Here is a 22749-nt window from a genome sequence, read left to right on the forward strand (position 1 = left end):
TTCTGTTTTTCAGACATTTGTCATCGGTTCTGGGAAACAAGTTTGACCATGGGGCAGAAGCCATCATGCCAACGATTTTTAATCTAATTCCAAATAGTGCCAAAGTCATGGCCACTTCTGGTGTCGTAGCAGTTAGATTAATCATTCGAGTAAGTATACATCAGAAGAGAACAAAATGTTACAACTTCCAAATACTGTGGTGTTTCTGAAAAAAATATGCATGTTACTGCAATGAAAAATATATTAAAAGCTTTGTCTGCTTTTCTGATTGTGCTGGACCTGGCCATCTCAGATGTCATGTGGCCTTGTGTAGATGATGATAGACGCTGCCAGAATAGTAAGAAGAACATTTCTTTGAGTAATGTATTTCCATCTCTCAGAGAGCTGAGCTTCTGTTTTCAAACCTGCAGGACACACTTACCCTCTTAATTATGCTCTACAGCTCTTCACAGCCAGTGTGTTCCCTAAAACCATTAGGTGATGGAGGTGACTTGTGGCTAGTGATTCACTGGGGAAGCTGCAGATGGGCTGATACCTCTCAAGTTGTCACTACTGACAGTTTAGGTCCTCTTGCAGTGACTTCAGTTCCTTCACTCACCAGAGCCTGTCATTATAAAAAACCAAAATACCTGTTGAAGACATGATAACAGATAAAATATAAAGTAATTTTAATAATAAAATTATCTTTCTGTATCTGCTACTGTTCCTTTATTTAGAAAAGAAATTATTTACAGAAAAGAAAAATAGATATATACTGGGTTCAGGTCACTGAATGAAATAGCCTGACATTCCATGGAATGAGGGTGTGAAGATTTTTTCTGTTTTTGTTGTTTTTTTTCTAGCATACGCACATCCCTCGATTAATACCCATCATAACCAGTAATTGTACTTCCAAGTCTGTTGCAGTTAGAAGGTGAGCATTTAGTTTTGTTTTGTTTTGTTTTTAACCAGTAAATAGGTCACATGTACGTTCCTGGTAATATTTCTGTATTTTTTCATTAATGAAAAGTTGATATACATGCTTACTGGAGAATGCACCTTGTTCTTCCCCATGAGTAGGGGTCAAATTCAAAGTCAGCTGTCTTGTTTAAGCCACAGTACTGCAGAGAAGGTACTTTTCCTCAAAGAAAAATGTTATTTAAACTAATTCTTGTGCTTACATATTGCTATAATAATATCATATTATGTTGGATTCTTTACAGACCTGTTCCTATTCCCTACTGCTAGCCAGTATAGTTGCATTTTCTTTGAGCCAGTCTACAGAAGTAATGTTCTGTCATCTGGAAGCTGGACTGGAGGTCCTAATGGTCCTCTCTGCACTTAAAATAGGGGTTGTTACTGAATTCTAAAGCCTTAAAGCTTTTATAACAAAAGGTAGCTGCTATTCACAGGCAGCTTTGGCAACTTTCACCCTCTGTTAACTCAGAACTCAGCGTTTCTTCTCTTTCTTCTCTCAGGCGCTGTTATGAATTTTTAGACTTGCTGTTGCAGGAGTGGCAAACACACTCCCTGGAAAGGTAAGCTCTGAAAAGAAGTGGTTTAATTCTCCCTTGCTTAGGTCTTGGGAGGTTAATTCTGGAGGAAGAATAATCAAAGATGGGAAACTATCAGGTAGCTGTAGTAGAGATATTTTTAGCCACAAAAAAAGCTTTGTATGTCTGTGCACACACACTATTCATCCCTGTGGTTTTGTCAGTCAGTTTGGTGAATTTGGCTCCTATGCCACGCCTGGAAAACCTGGCTGAGTGAACAGTGAAAGTAATTGTTGGAGCAGAGGCCGGGACTCAATTTCCTTAGCCCTAGAGACTATCCAGACAGTTTCAATAGCTAACTACAGATTGACCTATGAAAAATACTGCTTGCTTTTTCATAGTCAGCAATGTTGTGGAAATAAAACTGACTGCTAAGACTAAATAAATAAAGACTCCAAAGGATCTTACATGGAAATGGGAGGATGTGATAAACTATTTGTTCTTGGATACCAAGGCAAAGTCAAATTAGTCATTTGTATGTATAGTTGCTCATCCTGGAGAAAAAGAGGCTCCAAGGTGACCTTATAGCAACCTTCCAATACCTGAAGGGGGCCTAAAGAAAGCTGGAGTATATGGTTTTTTACACATGTATGTAGTGAGACGACAAGGGGAAATGGTTTAAAACTTGAAGAGGGGAGATGCAGGTTAGCCATTAGGAAGAAATCCTTCATTATGAGCGTGGTGAGATACTGGAACAGGTTGCCCAAGGTAGCTGTGGCTGCCCCCTCCCTGGAAGTGTTCAAGGCCAGGTTGGATTGGGGCTCTGAGCAACCTGGTCTATGTTTCACCTAGTGGAAGGTGTCTGTGCCCATGTAGGGAGGTTGAAACTAGTGGTCTTTAAGGTTTCTTCAAACTCTAGCCATTCTATGAATGTTTCTGATAATGTTTTCTTTCTTGTTGCAGACACATATCAGTGTTAGCTGAAACGATAAAGAAGGGAATTCATGATGCAGACTCTGAAGCCAGGATAGAGGCAAGAAAGTAAGCAGAAGCTGTTGGTGTTTCTTCTTCCTCTCTTTCTTTGTCAATGTTGTGTTGTGGGTCATTGGTATTATTGCATGTTGGAGACTGAAGTTCAGACCAAGTTATGTTCTTCTGGCAGCTGCTGCCAACTTCCCTTGGCTTAAATGGGAATGTGTGTACTTCAGCAGGAGATGTCAGATGGTAATTGCATAGGGCTGAATTACCTATGTATTGCATTTTCTAGTACTGCTTGTTTCACTTTGCTGTTCTAATATTATAGTGTCTTTGCATCTGTCTAAGCAAATAAAATGCTTAGCAGAGTTGTTCAAGAGACCAGAGTTGAGAACTAGTAGCCTTGTCTTTCTTTTTGATTTTTTTGAGATGGTTGCAATTAACTGACATTTCTTCTGTTTAGGACAAAGATACCATTACCAGTACTTTATTTTTCTTTTTGACCTGTATGTAAGTCTGGGTTATCTGCTACTCTTGAAACACAAGTCCTTATGGTAGTACACTGCTAAATAGGATTCTAAATTAAGGAAATATGACACTGAAATAATCATTCTGTGTGTACCTATGGGAAACTTTAATATTTGCAATTAATTTTCTTCAGTCTAAGGTCTTTTATATTTCCATTAGTGTGTTTGTACTAGTGCCAGTATGCTGTTATACTAGGATGATCTTCTTTTGAAGAGAACACTACAGGAACATTTTTCTTCAGAAATAGGATGCTGTAAAACACAAAATAAATGAACAATAAAAGTCCTACTGTGAAACACTTCTGCTTATAACATAGCATTTAGATTAATAAAATTTAGGTCCTTTTGAAAAGGAATATGTCCATCATTGAAAAATACAGTAGATACTGAGACTTCACAGCAGGCAACTAAGAGAAGCAGGCAACAAGGAGAGAATGGCATGAGACTTCAGAGAATGCTTAATTCTTTCTTTCCATGTTACTTAATTCACAATGTGGCTGATTATAAGGCAGAAATGTTTCCTTCTCTGAGGACTGGGAATCACACACAATTTATTTTTTTGAGATAGCCATCTCACTCTTAAACTGCCCTTCAGCTGCCCCCTGAAAAGTGTCAAGACTCTTCATCTCCTTTGTGACACATTTGAATGGTGTTTAGCCATCTGCTTGGAGATTTGGAGAGAGGAATCCTTCCCTCATGCTAACATTCTTTATTTTGAGCCTGGAATAGACTGGAAGTCTATAGGAGCATCTCTTTCCTTTTCCTTGTTAATTCTTCCCCAGAAAGAAACAGTGAACAGCCTCAACTCAGTACATAAGATTTTTCTCTTCAGCATGTAGAAGAGCAGTTTGTTAAAATTACGAAAGAAAACACCAGCTGGTGTTTTCCTGAATTAGCCTGTGCATGTGTGTTCTGCTTTCGGCTTGGTTTTGAAGTCCTATTGAGCACCTGATCTCAAGCTCGTGTCAGTCTGGTGGTTCTTCCATCTGCCATGTACAGTAGACAGCTGGAGGAATGAGCATTTCTTCTGTAATAAACCCTTTGTAAACATGCTAATTGTTTCTTACAATACACCAAATGGTATGTTCCTTTGATTTTTTCATTTGATTTGTCTTCTGTGCAGTTGTTGGAGCAATACAATGTCTTAAGTGTCATGGGAGCAGTAGATGGTTGAACTGATGAGGCTGATGAGCCCACCAACACTAGTAGTGAAAAGGGCTCTGGCAGCACCTGTGCTCCACTGTCCCCTAAAACTAGATGTGAAAATGTTCAGTGTTGTTCTTTGTTTCCAGGTGTTACTGGGGTTTTCACAGTCACTTCATCAGAGAGGCAGAGCATTTATACCACACCTTGGAGTCTTCCTACCAGAAGGCCCTGCAGTCCCACTTGAAGAACTCTGACAGCATTGTATCCTTACCCCAGTCGGATCGCTCCTCCTCCAGCTCCCAAGAGAGTCTCAAGTGAGTCCTCTGATTTCATTCCCTCTCAATTTACACTGCAGATTACACTCCCTGGAATTGGGGGGAGCTGTCATGGTGCTTTGTCTTATCAGGTCCTTGTTTGGCCTTCACTCTTGGTTATTCTAAAATTATTTTTTAGCTGACATTTTATTAAAATAAAAAGCTAGCAAAACCCATTATCTTGACTCCATAAATACCTTTCTAGGAAGCTCAGCAGATACTGTTGTTCCTTAGAGGTATAGTTAAAACAATGCTTGAGTCAAAATTCTGTGTTTAGATGTGTAAGTGTCCTTCTTTCCATAGAGGAGAAAGAAGATTAAATGAAATTTCAGTTGTAACTGCAAAATCGCTATAACTTTTCTGTTGAATGTATGTATTTTAGATTCTCTTAGAGATACAGTCAAATTTGGATCCATGTGCATGCAACTCAGGTGTTAGACCTATATGAAAAATATCCATGGCTTCTTGGTGTAACTTTTGAAATCTACAAAAGTAATAAACTTTGTTAGTCTATTTCTGTATGTATAGAATTTACTATTAACTCATCTGTGTACTGAGGGACAGCAGCATTGCTGTTGCTAACAATGAAATACCAGTTTTGTGTTAATAAATATTTATATTAACTTCTAGCCGTCCATTATCTGCCAAAAGAAGTCCTACTGGAAGTACCACATCTAGAGGTGAGATCAAGAGCTGGAAAAATGTGCTCAGATGTTGCTGAGGAAGTGTGAATTTCAGTAAGAATTTCAGACACAATATTATACAAAGAGAACTTTGATCACTGGTTGCTGCTTTTTAAAATGGCAACATATGTAAAAAAAATTAATTACTTGTGGGTTGTACACCACATTCTGTGCATCAGCTGCTGATAAAATGATGCTTTTGAAAGTCAGTAAATCTGTTATTGCTTGCACCTTAAGGGAGGCTGGAAAGCTTTGAAAGCTGTAGCCAAAGTATGTGTATCTGTGCAGTAGGTGGAATAAACCACTGATGCCAAGACATGCAGCTACATATTCTAATGGTGCTTTCAGCTTTACAATTATCTGTCATTTATTTTCTTTGGTGTTTGACAGTTACAGGAGGCATCGTCTGCACACAAGTTCTATAGTGCTAAGTTCCATCTTCTTGCTAATCTTTTTTTACTATTAGATGGAATATTTAGGTACAGCTTTCCTGTCCTAAGTGCATTCATACAATAATCTAAATAGTATTTTTTAATACTGAATATAACAGACAAAGCCAAGCTGCCTTCTGCACCTGACCAAGACTGGGTTCTGACTAGTTTGTGTATACACTAACACCCTATTGACAACTTTGGTTCAAGGAGATACCTTTGTGGAACCTAATTGATCGTGCACATAAATGCATGTTTACTTGCAGCTGAATAGACAAGCCTCATGATTAAGAGGGGTAAGCATCAGCAAGTGATGGGAACAACAGTCCTCGTGAGAAGATGAGGTGTTGGGAGTGAAGTTAGTAGAACCTGGACTGAAGGACCTGCAGGTCTGTTTCAACCAGCAGCTCATAGGCTGGTGATGAGTACTGTGGTTCAACTTTCCCATCTAGGTTCTGTTAGAAATTTCTTTATTACTGGCCTGGCAGCCTTTTGATCTCAGCATTTAGGTTAGTGTCTGATAAAGTTCTTAGATGTAGCATCAGGTCAGCATTGAAATATCTTTTCAGGCAGTGTGGGGAAGCCCACATTGCCCTGATAAAGCATTCTTAGTTAAAGTATTTCGGTGCCAGAAGAGAGCATTAAAAATAGTACATTAAACTGCTTGTCAGGCTCTTTGAAGCGCAGAGCTCAAAAAATTAATCTTCTTTATTCTGGATCTCCCACTCCCATCTGCAGCATCTACAGTAAGTACAAAATCTGTGTCAACACCAGGATCTCTGCAGCGGTCCCGCAGTGACGTCGATGTGAATGCAGCAGCTAGTGCCAAGTCAAAAGTGACGTCTTCTGGAGCATCCACCCCCTTCAGTTCTGCTGCAGCCTTGCCCCCAGGCTCATACGCATCACTAGGTAAATCTACATGTTCTTCTACTCTTGCAGTTAGCTTTCTTTACTAGCAGAAAATGCCCTGTGGTTTTATTTGAATATTAAACTGTAAGTAGAAGAACATATCTCCGAGATAGTTACTAGCTCTTCAGGATCAGTGTGCAGTCCTTTTCCCATTGGGATTAAGGAAAAAGCATGCAACAGAACTGACTTGAAGCAGCAGCTTATGTTTTGAATTGCATAATAGTCTGCAGCTTATTCTTCTTTCTGGGGAAAAGCAGATCTTATTCTGATTCTGGGACATTGTTGAGGAAAATAATGCTCAATTCCTTTTGACATTTCTCCCTGTTTCTTCCTTCCCTCCATTCCTGAAGCTGGTATTCATTAATTGTTTTATGCTTTGATCAGTACATCTTAGTTGAGCTTGATTACTTTCTGTTTTATGGAAGAGAAAGATTCAGAAGCAAAGAGAAGTCAGCCTTTCCATTCCACCACACAGGATATAAGTATCTGTTTCTTATTCTGACTCTTTGGGTTATTAGTCACATGTCATGCTTTTCTTTCTAAGCATCATATATCGCTTTCAGGTGTCCCAGGGTTTCTTAAAGTTTGCATTTGATCTTTCTTTTCTAGAGATGCCATTGAAGGAGGAAATGCAAGGCAGTAATTGACACTATCTGCAGAGTTTCAAATCAGTTATGAGCAGATCTGATCATCTGAGTTAGTTTCTCATTCTGCTAGTTTCATGCTAATCTCATCCTAGACTTTTGATCGATTTACTTTTACCAGAGGAAGAAAAATCAGAAATTGATAATCTGGATTTAAAGTGTATAGATTGTCTTTACCAAGTCAGTTGGAAACTTGCTTCTCCTTACTGTAAGAGAAGTGTATCTTCAGTCTGATAAAATAAGCTTGGTTTCTGAAATATAGGGATGGTGTCTATAGACTGCTTTTCTAGGCAGGTTGCTTTCATATCTGAAATACCTTAACTTGGCTTAAATGTGTTGATCGTGTTTGGTTCGGAAGTTGAATTCTTACTCTGATTTATACCATTCATACTTGCTTCAAGATGTGGAAACTTTGAATAGAAAAAACCTCAAAATATAAAGCTGATGGCATAACAGCTGACTTTCAAGTTTACAGAAGGAACCGTTTTTCGGTCGTGCTGCATTCTTGCCTCAGTGGCAAAACTGCTTTCAAACAATACTATGTCATGAGGAAGAACAGAAGAGGAGGGCGAGTATCTACCAAAATTGGCCTTGTGCTTGGAGGTGGGAGAATGAATACCGTGTTGGTCTTTCTTGTAATACTGAGTGTAGGAGGAAAGCAGCAAATGCACTCTTAAGTGATGGAAACGTGACTGCTCTTAAAGAAGCCTGCTTCCTTGTGAGCTAGTCAGGACATTTGTGACCTGTGCATTCCTGTGAGAGAAATGGCAAGGCAAACAAAGACAATGGAATTTGGCAAAGGTTGGTTATTGCGGGAGGGACAACCTGCAAATGTGTTTTTCAACTTTTTGCATTTCTTTGTTTTTTTGTGGTTGTTTTTGGTTTTTTGGGTTTTTTTTCATATTTCTGTAGCTAATATATAATGCCCATTTCTGTGGATGTTACTAATTTTCCCTATTAACCCTTTCCTTATTTTTTTTAATTTGCATAAAGATGGTACTACCACTAAAACTGAGGGTAAGCAGTCTCTCTGTGTAACTGAGGTGTATCCACAGTCGTACCACCCTACGTAGTCTCTGTTCTCAAAGTGTTATCTGGTTCTCATCCATGTTCACTGGTGACCTGCATGAAAGTGTTGCATGGTTGTCCTGCTCATTTTGGTGCCATGGGCTATTCTCCACTTTATCTTCAAGCTCCTCCCCACTAACAGGCACTAGTCTGCTTTTATGACTTCTGTACGTGGGTCTCCTCATTTATAGCACTGCTTTTGATTGAAAGTGACTGGCCCACAGATGAAAAAAGCAAAACAAAACAGACATCCCACAAGACATGGCTTGTGTTTTATTGCTCCAGGATGTGTGAAGGTTTGCTGTGTTTTTCCATCCGCAGCTCAGGTCACAAGTGCCAAATGCTTTCGGGAAGGGACTGGGCAGTGAGAGAATTGAATGAGATGATCACATGGCAGAAAAATGAGGACAGTAAACAATGATCTCTAGGGGAGGAGTACTCAGTCAACCTCTTTAAACTTGAGCTCTCTCTTTTTGTTGTTAACTGTCTGAGTGAGGTGACATTACATCTGAGACAGCTGGAGGAAAGGCTTTTTTTCAAGAGCACTGAGCCTTCTAGTTTGGGAGGTCTCCCAGTCTAGTTCTCTGGCTTATTGTCAAAGCTTGTTCTTTATTTCTCTCAAATGAAGAAAAGATCACTGGGAAATCACATTTTCTGAGGTAGACAAGAGCTAAAAGAATGAATTCCCTCTACACATAATGAAGACACCACACCCCCCAGCAAACCCATTTTTTCCTGATGGAAGTCTCTTTTTAAGAAACCCACTACTATATTTTGGGTCTGTGCTCATATCCTCGATGGCTGCTTGTATTTGGATGTGACATTCTCAGAAGTGCCACTGCACTGTTGTGATGTGTTTTTTCCTTGCTATTATTGATGCATTGATTTATTAATCAGAGGGAAGGGTTATCTACTTTTTGCAGAACTGGAACTTAATCTTGGTGCTGAGAGATGAACTGACTCTGCATCATGGCCAATTGTTTGTGCTTACTCAGTGATAAGAAATAAAAAATTGGCCTTAAAACCTATATTGCTAAATTCATGGAAAATTAGATGGAAGTTTCAGATTGTTGTGATCCTGAGCTTTTTGTATTAATTACTGTCTCTTTTCCTTTCTCCTCAGTTCTCAAAACCTTTCTGGTTTTGGCCTAAATTTGAAATGTTGAAAGTTTAATGTTAATATAGGAAATAACCCTGTGCAGGTCTCAGTCATCTTCTAGGATGTAATATTTGTGGAGACCTCTTCCAAAACAGCCGACCTCTGGAATACCTTAATTCAGGTTTTATTAGCTGCTTGATTGTCATAATGCAAAAGGGTGGAATTTTTTTTGGAAGATTTTTTTTCAGCTACAGTGGAAGCAGATTGGATTTGGGAAAATCTGTGGTAGAAGCCAGCAAGTGGTCTGGGGAGAAAGGTTGAGATGAACTTTTAGAATTGGGCTTTTCCAGCCCCCTCATGCTAAATACTAGATCCCTGCTCTTTCTTTTGCTTTTGGAGGAGTGAGGTTCAGGGAGAATAATAACAACACGGCACACTAAAGCCAGAGCACTTGAAGGATGAGTTCAATCAGTGTTTGAAACTATTTGTTTTCCTTTGTTGAGACAGTTAAGAGGGAACTGACCTTTGTTCAGGGTTTGGTGTGTCCTACAGTCTGAGCCTTCTGAGTTTGTCAGGAACTACAGGGAAAGCCAAACTTTATATTCTTGACATAAATGTAAAAATTAAGAGGTCAGAGGAAGAGAAAAACATCCCCTTACTCTGGATATGCTTGAGTGTGCAAGACTCTTTGAATATAAAGAGCAGAAATTCCATCCACACCTGTGCCCCTGGGTTGCAGGTCACCAGTAAATAATCTTAAGAGCAAATCCCTGTCGTTTTTTTGTGTGGTTCAGCTTGATGTTAAATCTGCAGTTGGGTTCCCATCTTCATTTTCTGTACCTACAGTTAAAAAGTTCTGCACCTTCCCCTCAGGTGTGAACTTGAGGAGCCAGCATAGTGTGAACTTGACTGTTGCCATCTGCCCTCAGTTCTCAGTGTTTTATTTCTGATCCAGACATCTCAAAACAGGAGCAAAATAGAATAGGTTATGGTGGTGAGAATAAAAATTAAGACCAGAGTGTCAGCCCTTTGGGTTTGGGTAGTGTCATTCCAATTGGCAAATGCTCCTTATGGAAAAGTAGTGTGTGTCTGTATGCCAGTTAAATCTGCGCAGGTCTTCTGCTGTGAGGCTGTGTCTTCATGCAATGGATACTTAAGTCTTGATTGACCCTTGATGTATGGGTATCTCCTGAATGTCATTCAGAGCTTTGTAGGCAGAAAGCCTGTAAGATCCAAGTCTTCCTAGGCTTGATTGGAACTTCCCAGCCACTGCTTCCCAGGTAGCAGTTGTGCCCTAAATTCATGCTTGTTATGACTAATTAAAAGGAGACCTCAGAAAAGTTTCTGCTTGTTTTATCCTGAAACAGCTTTTCAAGGACTATTTTAAAAAGATGCATAATGCTGACTTGCAATACAGAAAACTGGTTCAGAATGTTTCTGTTATCTGGCTGCCATTGTCAAAGTGAGCATAAAGACAAGGTTTTCAGACAAGCCTTTCCCAAGAAGGGGAAACATAAATGCTGTTCTGTTCCAAAACTGGCGAGTTTAAAATAAAATCAGCAGTTTCCAGAGTCAGTGGCACAGTTTTTAATAGTTCTTATTATTCACCAAAAGGACATAAAATCTGATTTATTATAATTTTCAGTTAGCAGAGCACACCTTTAGCACCAAAGTTCAGCTGGACATCTGGAGCCTTGATAAAGACTTTGGGAATAACACAGTTCACGAAATCACCATTGTTGGTGGGTTTTGTCGTTTGTTTTTTTTCCCTCTGCCTTAAAGCTCTTCCATCTTGTCTTCTAAAGGACAAGGAATGACTTAAAAGTTTGACTGAATTTTGTATCTCAAATGGAAATGTCCAGGTTGTAGGTTTCTTTGTTCTCTTGGTCCATCTCTTTGCAAATTCTGACTTGGTTTGCCTGTGCTTGTTGGTGTAGAGCAAAGTGGTGCCACTGTTGTTCCCTCAGCCCTTGGCCTTGGAGGGAGTAGTTGTTAAGAACCCAGAGGCATCATATGCTGATGGTTTCCGGTCAGGGTCGAGTAATGTTTGGGGAAAATTATGGTGCAGAATCAAGTCTTACACTAGTATAATGTTGAACATGTACTAAATATGCATGGAAACTGTGCCATGTAATTGTAAAAAGTTATTAACAGGTTTATATATATAGCATGTTTTCAATTGATGTGTGCACATCAATTGTGTGATGATGTTTCTCAGCTGTCTGTGTCATTTAGCAGCAACAGAGCTAGGGGGGTTCCCAGAGGCTCTCTCAGGAATGTCTGTTTTCAACTGAGGGGGAAAACCAGTGATGAGTAACCTGAATGCATTAACCTGATCAATGGAGAGCCCATGACCATTCCAGTGCTTCTATATAGAACTTGTGTGATTGTAGGTATCAGTATTCATGCCATGGAACTGATCAAACTCAGCTGTGGAGCTGTTACTACTTCTAGACTATTTCAAGGCTGTTTTTTTCATCATAATACATAGGCTGGGTCTCAGCCTATGTCTGTTCAAAACACTGGGGATGCAGATGTGGCCACTTGTAACACAAAAAATGTTATCATAAAATGTTTCTCTTCTTATTCCTTTACAAACAAAACCAAATAAACTATCCCAGCTTTGGACATATGTTAGACATTTCAAGGTTGATTCTGATCCATTGATTGTTGTAAGAACTCATAGCAATTTTAAAAAGGAAAACCAAAACCCCCTAACACCTTAAATGATTTTTTGGTACAAATGATTTATATGGAGTCTTTCAAATTACCTTTGGTACCAGCAATGGGGTGTCACATGTCAAATTTAGATCAAGGGCTTTTTTATGGAAATATTTCTATGGTTTTTGGAAACTAGCAGGGGCTGTCTTTATCAGTTCCTTTGCTGTGTTGCTGTTGTCAGCTTGCAGTGATTTTTTTTAAGAGGAGCAGAACAGCAGTACTTATGAAATGTGAATTACTGCATCTGCAGTTTAAGGTAGACGGGGAAACAAGCATGCTTGAAAGCAAAAAGGTTTTGGGAGGGGAGCTTATTTGCATGAATTTAACAATAAAAAAAATTCTGAATTACTTGATCTGTTATTTGCAGTCTTACTGGAAATTAATTTTTCTGTCTGGGATAGAAGCACAGAGATAAAGCCACATATTCCTGTATGCAAATAACTCTTGGATGAGAATGCAGACTCTTCTTTGTAGATTAAAGTATTGAGGGATGTTTGTATTTTATAAATGACATTCTATATATAGATGCTGAACTTGGTATAATATATATTAAAAACCTTGATTTTCAAGCTAGACAACTACTGACAAAACCAGACAAAAATCTTACATGATTATAAAGAAAATAGGTTTTGTATATTGTAAGATTAATTTAGAAAGCTGTGCACGTGTATGAAGAGAAGTTAACATGTGAAACATCCCAGATCCCTCTCCTGGCTTTGTGAGTTCCAATTGATCTTTGTTTTGCAGCTAGAAATTTTGCTTGGATAGGAAGAACTTAGATTCTTAACTTTTTTCTTCAAGAATAGCTTTGAGTCACTTGTGTGCAGGAAGCAAGATTAATACGTGAAAAAATCCTGTAATTTTTAAAGTTCAGAAAATAAAACTTTGGAAAGTACATAAACATCACATTAACATGTGAAGAATTTGATCTTGAATTTGAGAGTATTTTTTTCCTCATGTTTTACTTTTTTAAAGTCCATGGGCTAGGGTCAGCTGTTGTATTGCAGTATTTGTACCATTACATCATCTATGTCATGCATTTCAAATTTCTGCTCTCATTTGCACAATGCAAGTCCAATGCAATGTTGGGTCAAACTCATTGGCCTTTGTTTTTTAGACTGATGAAAAAAGCCTGTGTAGAGTATTTCACCTTTGCAAGAGTAATTCTTCATCCCACATTGTTCTCCCTGACTAAAGTCATTGTGCAAATCTACCAGTTCAAAAGGAAATAGAACTTTTTCCTCGGTATTCATTCATTCAGAAACTGCTGAAGTTAGTAGGAATCTGTCCACGGGCTCTCAGGGGTTTCATAATAGTACTGAGCTCTCTGTTTATAATCTTACTGATAATCACAGGTTGATTAATTTTGACCCCGTGGTTCAGTTTTCTTTCTTAAAGCTCTGAAAATTTCTATCAGTAGCTATTCTTGGTTTTTTCTTAGTGCATTATTTTAGGCTGTGTATTTGCTAAAGTGAGAGGATCAGCTTATTACGTATTGTCCCAGTTTGCCTTAGTTCTTAGTCACTTGCTGATAAAGGGAAAAAAAAATAATTGTAGATATAGGAAGCACAGGAAAATGTTGAGGATCTTAAGAATGGCCTGTGCATAGGAGAAGGCATCTGTCCCTTTACACTCTTTCTTGGCTCACAGATGTAACTGAATGTTTTCAAGACTGTTGCCATGTGGAATTTCAGGTTGAGTTGATCCCCAGGACTTTCTGCAGTGCCTTGGCTTTCTGTTGGTGTTTTTAAAGGTTAATTTCATTACTAAGACTGGTCAGGTTTGAGTACTTGTCTTACTATATTGTACCCTGGCTGCCACCAGTGGTGCTCTTCTCATGTGACTGATGAAAAGAAGCCTTGAGGCTGCTGAGGTGAGCATGAGGTCCTCCTGCCTTCCTCCCCATACACACCTTCTATAAAGCCTGCAGTGGGCTTGGGGTGCCCACCTTGTGGTGGATGGCACAGTGGATCTGCTCATCTACACATAGCTGCTCGTGCAAGGGGTAGGAACAGGCTGAAAAAGAGCTGTCTCTGTGATGTGGATCAGGCTGACCATTTGTAAAGGGAAGATAATGATCTAGAGCAGAGGAGATCTGCAGCCTTGCTGATGGATGGTAAGACCACCTAAGCATCCAGTTTCATGACTGGACCCACATAGATATGCTCAGAGCTTGTTTAGGTGAGCCAATAGTTAAAAATTTCTCAGTTTTATGCTAATGATCTCCTCTATGTCTTGTCCACAAACAATTGTTTGAGTGTAGATCTCTATCTTGTCTACCAAACTGTTTTAAACCCAGATGCTGATGGAGTCATCTGAAGTACAGCTGTCTTCCACCTGCAAACAAGTCTGGGCTTTCTTTGAAAAGTTTAACATCTTGTCACTGTGTATATGAGAAACTTGCAGACCATGTTATGAATATTTTGAGAGCTCTGAGAAGAACAGACCTCTCAATCCGTTCAGCCTGGGCTGCTTGCCATTGTCTTGTCCTGCATGTGTACCTTATGTGAAGTGGTATTTTTTGGGTGGGAAATGTATATTTCCTTGTTCATATTTCCCTATGTGTTTATGGTAGAGACAAAGGGCAGGAGATGGATATCTATAAACTGGTGGGTGCAGTTGTCTAGACGCTTCTCTTACCTCTTGTTTTTTTTTCTTTTTATTGTTGTGCCTGAAACTTGAAGTCATCCTCTGAATACAGGATAGCACTGGCATGAGTCCTGAGAAACAGCTTCAGATTTGGCTGTGAACTGAGTTGTTGAAAAGTACTGATGGAGGCTTTCATTGTGTTGCTCTTAATTATCATTTCTTTCCCATTAACTAGAGACAGATAATTGATGCTTAGCACTGGAGAGAACATTCTGTAGGCAACAGCCCTGTCCCAGGAAGGGGATGAACTGATGACCCTGTAAGCTTTTCTAGCTCAAATTTCTGTGGTTTTTCATGAGGAAAGGACAAAAAAAGGACCCAAGAACACTTTGAGACTATTTATCCATTCTCTACTTAAATAAAGAGCAGACACACAGAATCATTTTTCCACAACATTGATTGTGTTAAATGGGACTCTCGATTACAAGTAAAGTTACACTGATCGCTGGATAAATATGAGGGATGTAAACAGCAGGAAAAACTCAATGAGCCTGAAATAAAAGCAGTCAGGCTGTGTTGACAGACTCTTGCAGGAGTGTGTGCCAGGCTGTTATGCAGATCAGGATATAAAGCACCAAACTGCTACCTGGAAGTCCCAGCGATGGACTTTGGGAGGCCACCTGTCACACCCATCTCTGAACGAGTGATTGCCTTGTCAGAAAGTAATAATTTGATTTAGGAAGCTGTGTACTATAGAACAGAATCAAAAGCTTCAGAGAGGTAGTTTTTTTAGTTAATTCAGCTGACAGAAAGAAAAGTTTTTGGACTCTGATTGTGCCCACTCCCTGCCCTGCATCTCAGCCAGTCTAATGAAAGTTGTTACCTTTCTCTGTAAAAATTACAACTGTACCCTCTTTAACTGTGTATATACCAACCCTGCAAGCATAGAGCAGCACGTTAGATGCTGCTGCTGCCTTTGGAAGAAACATACTGACAGTCTGATTGTCTTTGTATTCCTCCAGGTCGGATTCGTACAAGGAGACAGAGCTCTGGCAGTGCCACAAGCGTCACCTCAACACCTGCTGATACCCGAGGCCGCAGCCGGGCTAAAGTGGTTTCCCAGTCCCAGCGTAAGAAGTGTTTTATTTTGGGGGGAGAAAACCAAATAGTTATTAATACATTTTTCTTGAACTGTAGTAGCATCAGCTGAGGATTAGGTTTATTTCTGCTAATAATGTTTGGATGTGTAACAAAACCCATCCCCGCTCAGCCAGTGTGTACACTTGCTGACAAATAGGTCCCCAAATCTGAGTGCTCAGTTGCTGCCTTTTTTTACCACTTGTGCTGATGTGTTAGGACTAAACAACTTGCACTGGGTCTCTCTGAAGCACTCTCTGCATCCATAACTGATTGCTGTCCTGGGCTCTTGCCCTGCCAAGCTTCTCCTGCTTATGTGACTGTATTTCTGTATGTGTAACGTGAGCTGTCTGAAGTAAATGAGTGGGCATCAATTTAAAATACCTATTTCATGTAGATACTGAGGATGTGGTTCTCCTTGCTGATTCACATGACACATCTGTGCTCTCCAGCTTCCTGGCAAGACAGGGTTTTCCCTCAGGAGCCATACATGTGGTACATATTTGTCATGTCTATCTCAGGAGAGTTTTGTCACTCAAACTTTGAGGAATTGAGGGGAGGGTGAGCTTGTAAGAGGAAGCAGGATTTGTGGAAAGACCTATTTGTTCTGAGGACTTGTCTTGCTTTGTACCCCTCTTTAAAAGCCCATTTCTGTTCATGCTTTCATTGTTTTGCTCTGTCATGCTGGAGGGATGGGCAAAGCAGTTCACAGCATTGTGTTAGGCTGGGAGAGCCAAAGAGGGAAGTTTTACATTGAGGATGGGGCTAAATGGAGATTTTCACATTGAGCTCATGAAGGAATTTGGGCTTTGATATGCCGATTTTTTTCAGTTTTGAATGTAAAACTGATCCAAAGCAAGAAATGACCTTTTTTACTAAACTGAGTTTGGTGAAACCTTGTGTAATCAGATGGTACAAGTTCCAGAAGTATTTAAAGTAGTTGGGTATCCAAATGTTTTGAAGATTATGGGTTTAGGTTTTTTTTATAGAATTTCTTCTGAATCTTTAGAGTGGTCACATCTGAACCTGCTGCTTTGGTCTAGTTTTCTGAATCCCAGTTCCAGCCTAGCCCAATTAGATGTGATTGTTATCCTTAAGCTGAATATTGTATGAGATAACATGAATTCAAATATAATACAGTCACAGTGGACATTCCTTATGTCACACAGAGGATAAACCTCTTGCAATTTTGCAGACTGGACTGAGGTGTAATTTAGAGCAGAACATGGGTCTCAGTGTTGGTTGATATTTAGCTAAGCAGCTCATGAGCCTTGGGAAATTGTTAGTTGCATCAGGATGTTAACTTATTGCATTCTGCAGAGGCTTTAAGAGTGATGTGTTTGTGAATAAATCTGTCTGTATTGTCTATAGCATAAACCGCATGCTGAATGCTGTATTGTCTTGCTGTCTTTTAATCCACTTTTTGCCTGTCCTTTGGTCTGCCCTCATAATCAAGGATCCAGATCAGCTAATCCTGCTGGTGGTAAGAAACGTTTTCCCTTTCTTGCTTTCTCATTTCACATTTTTTTAACTGCTAAGCTTTTAGGCTCCCTCACCCTCTCCTAACTATGAGACTTTAAAAGCATCTTCTTAGTCACAAATGCAAATGTGTATGACCAATGATTCTGCTTTCTTATACTAATCAAACATGGTTAAGCATACATTGTGCATATTGAATCTATCTCATTGCTTAAACCCCAGGTTCTAAATTATTCTTCCAGTTACTTCGGTGCTGACATCAGTGAGATTGCAGCAGCATAACTGAGAGGAGTATTTGCTTTTTAGGATGTGGAGGCTGTGTGTGAGTGAGACTGGGACTCTCTCAGCACCAACATACCTGTTTGGAGTGTATAGCTTTATTGTTTCAGAATGGTTTTGGCCAAGAAACCAGAGGTGGAAATAAGTTAAAATATATGTGTTATGGTATTGTCTGTCAGATTAACAGAACTGCATATCTTCTTGAATCAAGACATAAGAACAGCCTTTAACTCCTAGTCCTAATACTATCTGGAACTGAAATTTTTGTGAGATGTGTACATACTTTTCAGAAAGAAACAAACATGAATATTCATTATGTGAGCTTGCCTGAGTATGTTCTTGGTACCTTTTCAAATATAATTTTCCATGCTATTCTAGCAAACAAATAGAATGTTTATACATTCTATTCTGATCTATACATTCTTTATAGAACAGTAATATCAACACCAAATTTTCAGTGATGTGAAAACACAAAGAATCTATTATGTCAGTTTGTGTTTACCTTTAAGCTAGCATTACTTGATCTTCAAACAACTTAGCATATGAAGAAGCACAGAAAAAAAAGAAAAATATTATTCACTTCATTGAGCTAGCAATGCTATTTCAAATAGAAATATCTGCTGCAACTGGAATATAAATAGGTAAATAACTCTTGGTAGAGGCTGTTTTGGAGACAACATGGCTTAGAAGAAATGTAAACTTGCGATGGACTATTCAAACAGACAAAGAAAAATAAAACAAGCCAACTACTTAACTGGCTAAAAATTTTCTCCAGTTGAAAAATAACTAGATAGTTTCTCTTTAATCAGTCAGACCCAAGTAAGCCAGAATCTCTACAAACGTGACAGCCTAACACATTTTACCTTTTATTGTGCTGATCTGTTGTTGAGGGGGTATTTTAAAAAATTTGCCTTCACTGAATTATTATAGGAAAGTGATGCCACTACTGCAGTGTTGCATGCAGGTGCCTGAGCTGCCATGCAGCAGGGGTTACCTGTGCCAGAAGCCAGCTTGCTGCAGCATGGTGCTTCACACAGGTTTAATTTGTCTTGCTGTGTTGAGAAGGGGAAACAGCCTGTGAATTCCATGGTGCTGCAACAAGGCTGCTCCTGGCACCTCTGCAAGCTCAGGTAAATCTGGCTGGGCTGTTCTTAGACTGCAGGGTCTGCTTTGGTCTTGTTCCTGGCCAGGCAGTGTGGTTCATATAGGCAGGCTTGCTGATGTCAGTGTTTATTATCCATGGGCTTTCCTCAGTTTTCCCTGAAATACCATGGGGAGCATTCCCATTAGTTTTCTGAGTGTTTTGGATTAAATTATTAGACCTGACTGTGTTCCAGTTTTGCTATCAAAGTATTTAAAATCTTTGGAAAGGTGTTTAAAGGTGTATTTTCTGTATTTCTGGTTCTCTTCTAGCTGGCAGCCGCTCTAGTTCTCCGGGTAAGCTGTTGGGAAGCACCTACGGTGGGCTGAGTGCTGGAACATCCCGAGTCCCTCCAGTGCCATCATCTTCAGAGAAGCGCAGCAAGATCCCTCGGAGCCAGGGATGCAGTCGGGAGACGAGTCCCAACAGAATAGGACTAGGTAAGGATGGTCACTGCAGTGACATGCTGACTGCTGTGCTTGGAGGAGAGGCTTCCCTGTTGCCTAGGAAACTGCTTACCTGTTACTGTTGTTACCATGAGCTTTTCAGCTGGTAAATGAGTGGGATTGTGGATTGTAGTAGAGTAATTTTAATTTTCCACATTGAGCTGTAATTTCGAAGTTAGGTGTAAAGAAGTCATGAGATATCTTGTTTGAAATGCAACAGGAGCAATGTTACTAGACTAGGCAGCAAAAAAGTTTGAGTAACCATCCCAGCAAAAATACCTTGTTTGGTATCATCAGCTTAGTCCTAAAATGATTTGAGCAACCTTTACAGTCAGTCAGAATCAAGGGCAGAGAGCACCTTCTTGAAAAATTTTAGCTGTTTTGTAGCTTATATCATTTGCTTCTTTCATCCTTAGTATTTTGGAGCCACTTTCTTAGATGGTGTTTTAGATTTATGCTTTAATTGTTCTGTTTCCAGTATTCTTATCTGAGTGACTATTATGCAAATATCATATAATAGCTTTTATTTTCAAATTTATCAGCAGACCCATTTTTTTTTAAGTTGGGTGAGTAAACATCACTATATATCAACTTCTATGTATCTGAATTGAAGTGAAAAGCTATTCAGTGTGCTGTCTGAACAAGTAAATATTGTTTTCATTTTTTAAATGGAAATGTTTTCATGAGTTTGAAGCTTATGTAGAGAAAAAACACTTCAATATGTTGATAAATTATTTTAATCTCCAGAGAATTTATTAGTAGGTTGAAATTGATTGGAATGATAGCTCTACTGTTGGAAGTTAAATTTTTAACTATTGCCATAACAATTTTGTTTTAAATTTAATCTACCTTTCTCTAAGTATGTTGTTAATAGAGAAGTATCTTATTCTTCAGGTAAATTGAAGTTAATTTAAAGTACCTGTGTGCATATGCTGCTATGACTCATAAAAAATATTTCATGTTCATTGTGATTATTTTTCCAGATTCAATGTTCTTCTAATGTCTGATCTATTTTATGGCCTCTGTATGAAATGTACTTTTCTGTCTGTTGTTTTAAAAATACTAAGTGCCTCCCAGTTAACTGTTTTGCTATCATTCTGCAAAAGAAGGATGCTTTTTGGAGGAAGCAAAGAATGTTGGATGGTGCCATCACACACGCTTAAGCTGATCATTACATTATATAATCTGATTTGAAGCAGTTTTGAGCATGTGAAGGGAAATTGCTGTGCCAGAAATCCTCACTCTTGGGTTGCCTGCTTTCAGGTATATTATGGGAGCCTTGAATTGTTTTGAACATGTAACTTGTTACCTCACTGCTCTGATATGCTCCCTGTGAACACAGTCAGTGCTTGTTCTTTGGGAGTGGGAGAGAACTCTGACAGATCTATCAGAGATGTGGTTCTTTGGGCTGTCATGGGATCAGGAGAGTTTGACACTTGTGGTGCCTTTAGCCACTCAGGTACAGAAACTGTCTCCATTGGATGTTGAAAATAGCAATTTTGGCTTGGATGGAGATGGCTTTTAAATTGTCATCTTTATACCATTATTCCATTGTATTTATTACTCTATAACATAGTAGCTAACAGTATTTTATGCTTTCTTGTTGTGGTGCTTCAATCCTTCTCTTTCCTTGACATTTTTTCATTTGTCCATTTCATGAGACTCCCACTCAACTTGTCCCTAAATATGCTGATAAACTTTCAGAATAAGATTCAAGAAGTTGCTTGAGCACATATCTGGCATCAAGTGTGCATGCAGTGCATTAGGCTTCTTTGGGATTATTTAAGTATTTGAAAACCATGTGCTTATCCACTGGGCTGAAACATCTCTTCAGCCTATGGCCATGTTGCAGTGTAGCAAGTGTTGAACCTTTGTGCAGGTCAGGCTCTTAGAAGTGGGCAATGCCTGGATCCTTCTCATAACTTCCCCACTGGCTTGCATGGTTTTTGCAGCAGTGCCTGGGAACTGCAGTGGGACCAGTGCTGTGTGCAAGGTTCAGCACACAAAGTGGATCCCTGCGTGCAGGTGCCCTTTATACAGGAACCATCCACTGGGCCTTCTGGGCTGGAGAGGCTGGAGAGCCTCTGCATGTAGATGCCTCTTAGCCTCAGCACCTGGCTATTGGCTTAGATTTTCATGGTGATCACAGGTATCCAAGAAGTATGTTCCTTTTGTATGCTGGAAAACTTGAAGTACTGTTTTCCAAGAGGGAGCATGATGAGGTACATTTGGTATGCTGAGGTCTTGTGTGGTCACCTATATGGCCCTGCTCTGTGGCCCTTGTCAGTTTTAACCTTGCCATTGCTGTCTGCTCAGTGGAGATTTGTTTGCCTGTTGGGTAGGGAAGAATATAGTCCACTTAATCGTGAGCTTTGCCTTGGGCCCCTTGAAGGAGAACTCAAAAAAGGGGATGTCCGTTTCCCATGGATTGGAATTTTTATCTGCTTGAAATTAATTTTTTGGGGATGTTTAGATCATGTGACACAGCTGAAACCGAAAGGAGTGAGAGATTTGATACTGCCATTCTTGAAAAATGGGAGCAGGTTCTTCTGGCTATCAGTTTCATGCAGGAGCACTCTGTTGGGACTATGCTGTGTGTGTTTGGAAAGCTTGAAGGCAGTTCTCAACTTGCCTCTGCTGGGCGTACCCCACTGCAGAGCTTTCCATTTGCTGCTTAGGCAGCATTTACAGGCTCTTTAAAATGTTTGTACTGATGTAAAGGAAACATCTGCTCATTTTAGTCTCCTCTTAGGAATAGGTAAAAGTCACACCCTAATGAAATGCAGGTTTCTTCCAAGTGATGAATTGGGAAATAGGAACTGTTGACTTCTGCTGCTGGTATTGGCATCTGTTGGGTTCCATTGCTGTAAAACAGCCTAATGGTGTCTTTTATTAATAGTGTGAACTGTATCCAACTGCTCTGCCTTTCCAGATGAAATTGATAAAATTAAAGATGTATGGGATGCATCTAGAAAGTTGGGATTTTATTGAAAACAACCTATGCCTCTCCTGCCCTAGGCTGTCAGTCCAGAGCTGGCTGTGGGTCTACTGTCTGCTTTGTCTGCTTTTAACAAATTTTACTACTCATTTACTTAATTTCTGTTCAACTTCTGGAGGCTGGGAATTCTGAAATTAAGAATTCTACCTGCACTGCAAACATAGACTGAAGGTGCAGAAATCTCATTTAAGTGGCAATATCACTGGCCCTTATTGCTGGCAGTGCCCAAAGAAGATACTACAAACAGCTGATACCAAATCTTCCCTACACAACACAGCAGCAAAAAAAGTGGGGCAGGTGCTTGGGAGTCCATGACAGTCTCATCATTCAATTATTTTCAATCCACTTGTTTTTCCCCTTGCTTTTTTATCTGTATGCAGTCACATGCAGATTTATGTTCGAGCAGTGTTTGGTTTTGAGTGCTCTGTGCAGTCGATACTGTGCTTCATCTGCAGCATTGTCATAAGAGTCTGGTCTCATCCAGTGCATTTTCTTCATACATCATGCTGCTGCTGTTAGCTGTTATGGAAGAACAATGGTTTTTTACTCATTCACAATCTCTCCCTCTCTAAAGAGCATTTGCTAATTTCTAGTAGGGTTGCATTATAGAAAAGATGGACACATCTTCTTTGATTCAAGAAATAACTGCTTGTGCAAACCTGGTGTGAAGGCTGCCATTATTTACAGATAA

The 22749-nt window shown here is 39.5% G+C and overlaps 1 protein-coding gene across 7 annotated transcripts in view; it reads left to right on the forward strand.

The window, feature by feature from the left end:
• The window catches only part of CLASP1 (cytoplasmic linker associated protein 1), a 177558-nt gene that overhangs the window by 89195 nt on the left and 65614 nt on the right, over positions 1-22749 (forward strand). For all 7 annotated transcript variants that reach the window (XM_030454748.1, XM_030454749.1, XM_030454750.1 and 4 more), the window contains exons 13-21: positions 14-149; positions 843-913; positions 1458-1517; positions 2436-2513; positions 4267-4434; positions 5065-5114; positions 6287-6457; positions 15601-15708; positions 18887-19054. In XM_030454748.1, the coding sequence (XP_030310608.1) occupies positions 14-149; positions 843-913; positions 1458-1517; positions 2436-2513; positions 4267-4434; positions 5065-5114; positions 6287-6457; positions 15601-15708; positions 18887-19054 (1010 nt within the window). The remainder of the gene's footprint in view (positions 1-13; positions 150-842; positions 914-1457; positions 1518-2435; positions 2514-4266; positions 4435-5064; positions 5115-6286; positions 6458-15600; positions 15709-18886; positions 19055-22749) is intronic.

The sequence above is a fragment of the Calypte anna genome, chromosome 7, assembly GCF_003957555.1.
Source record: "Calypte anna isolate BGI_N300 chromosome 7, bCalAnn1_v1.p, whole genome shotgun sequence".
NCBI classification, from domain to species: domain Eukaryota; kingdom Metazoa; phylum Chordata; class Aves; order Apodiformes; family Trochilidae; genus Calypte; species Calypte anna.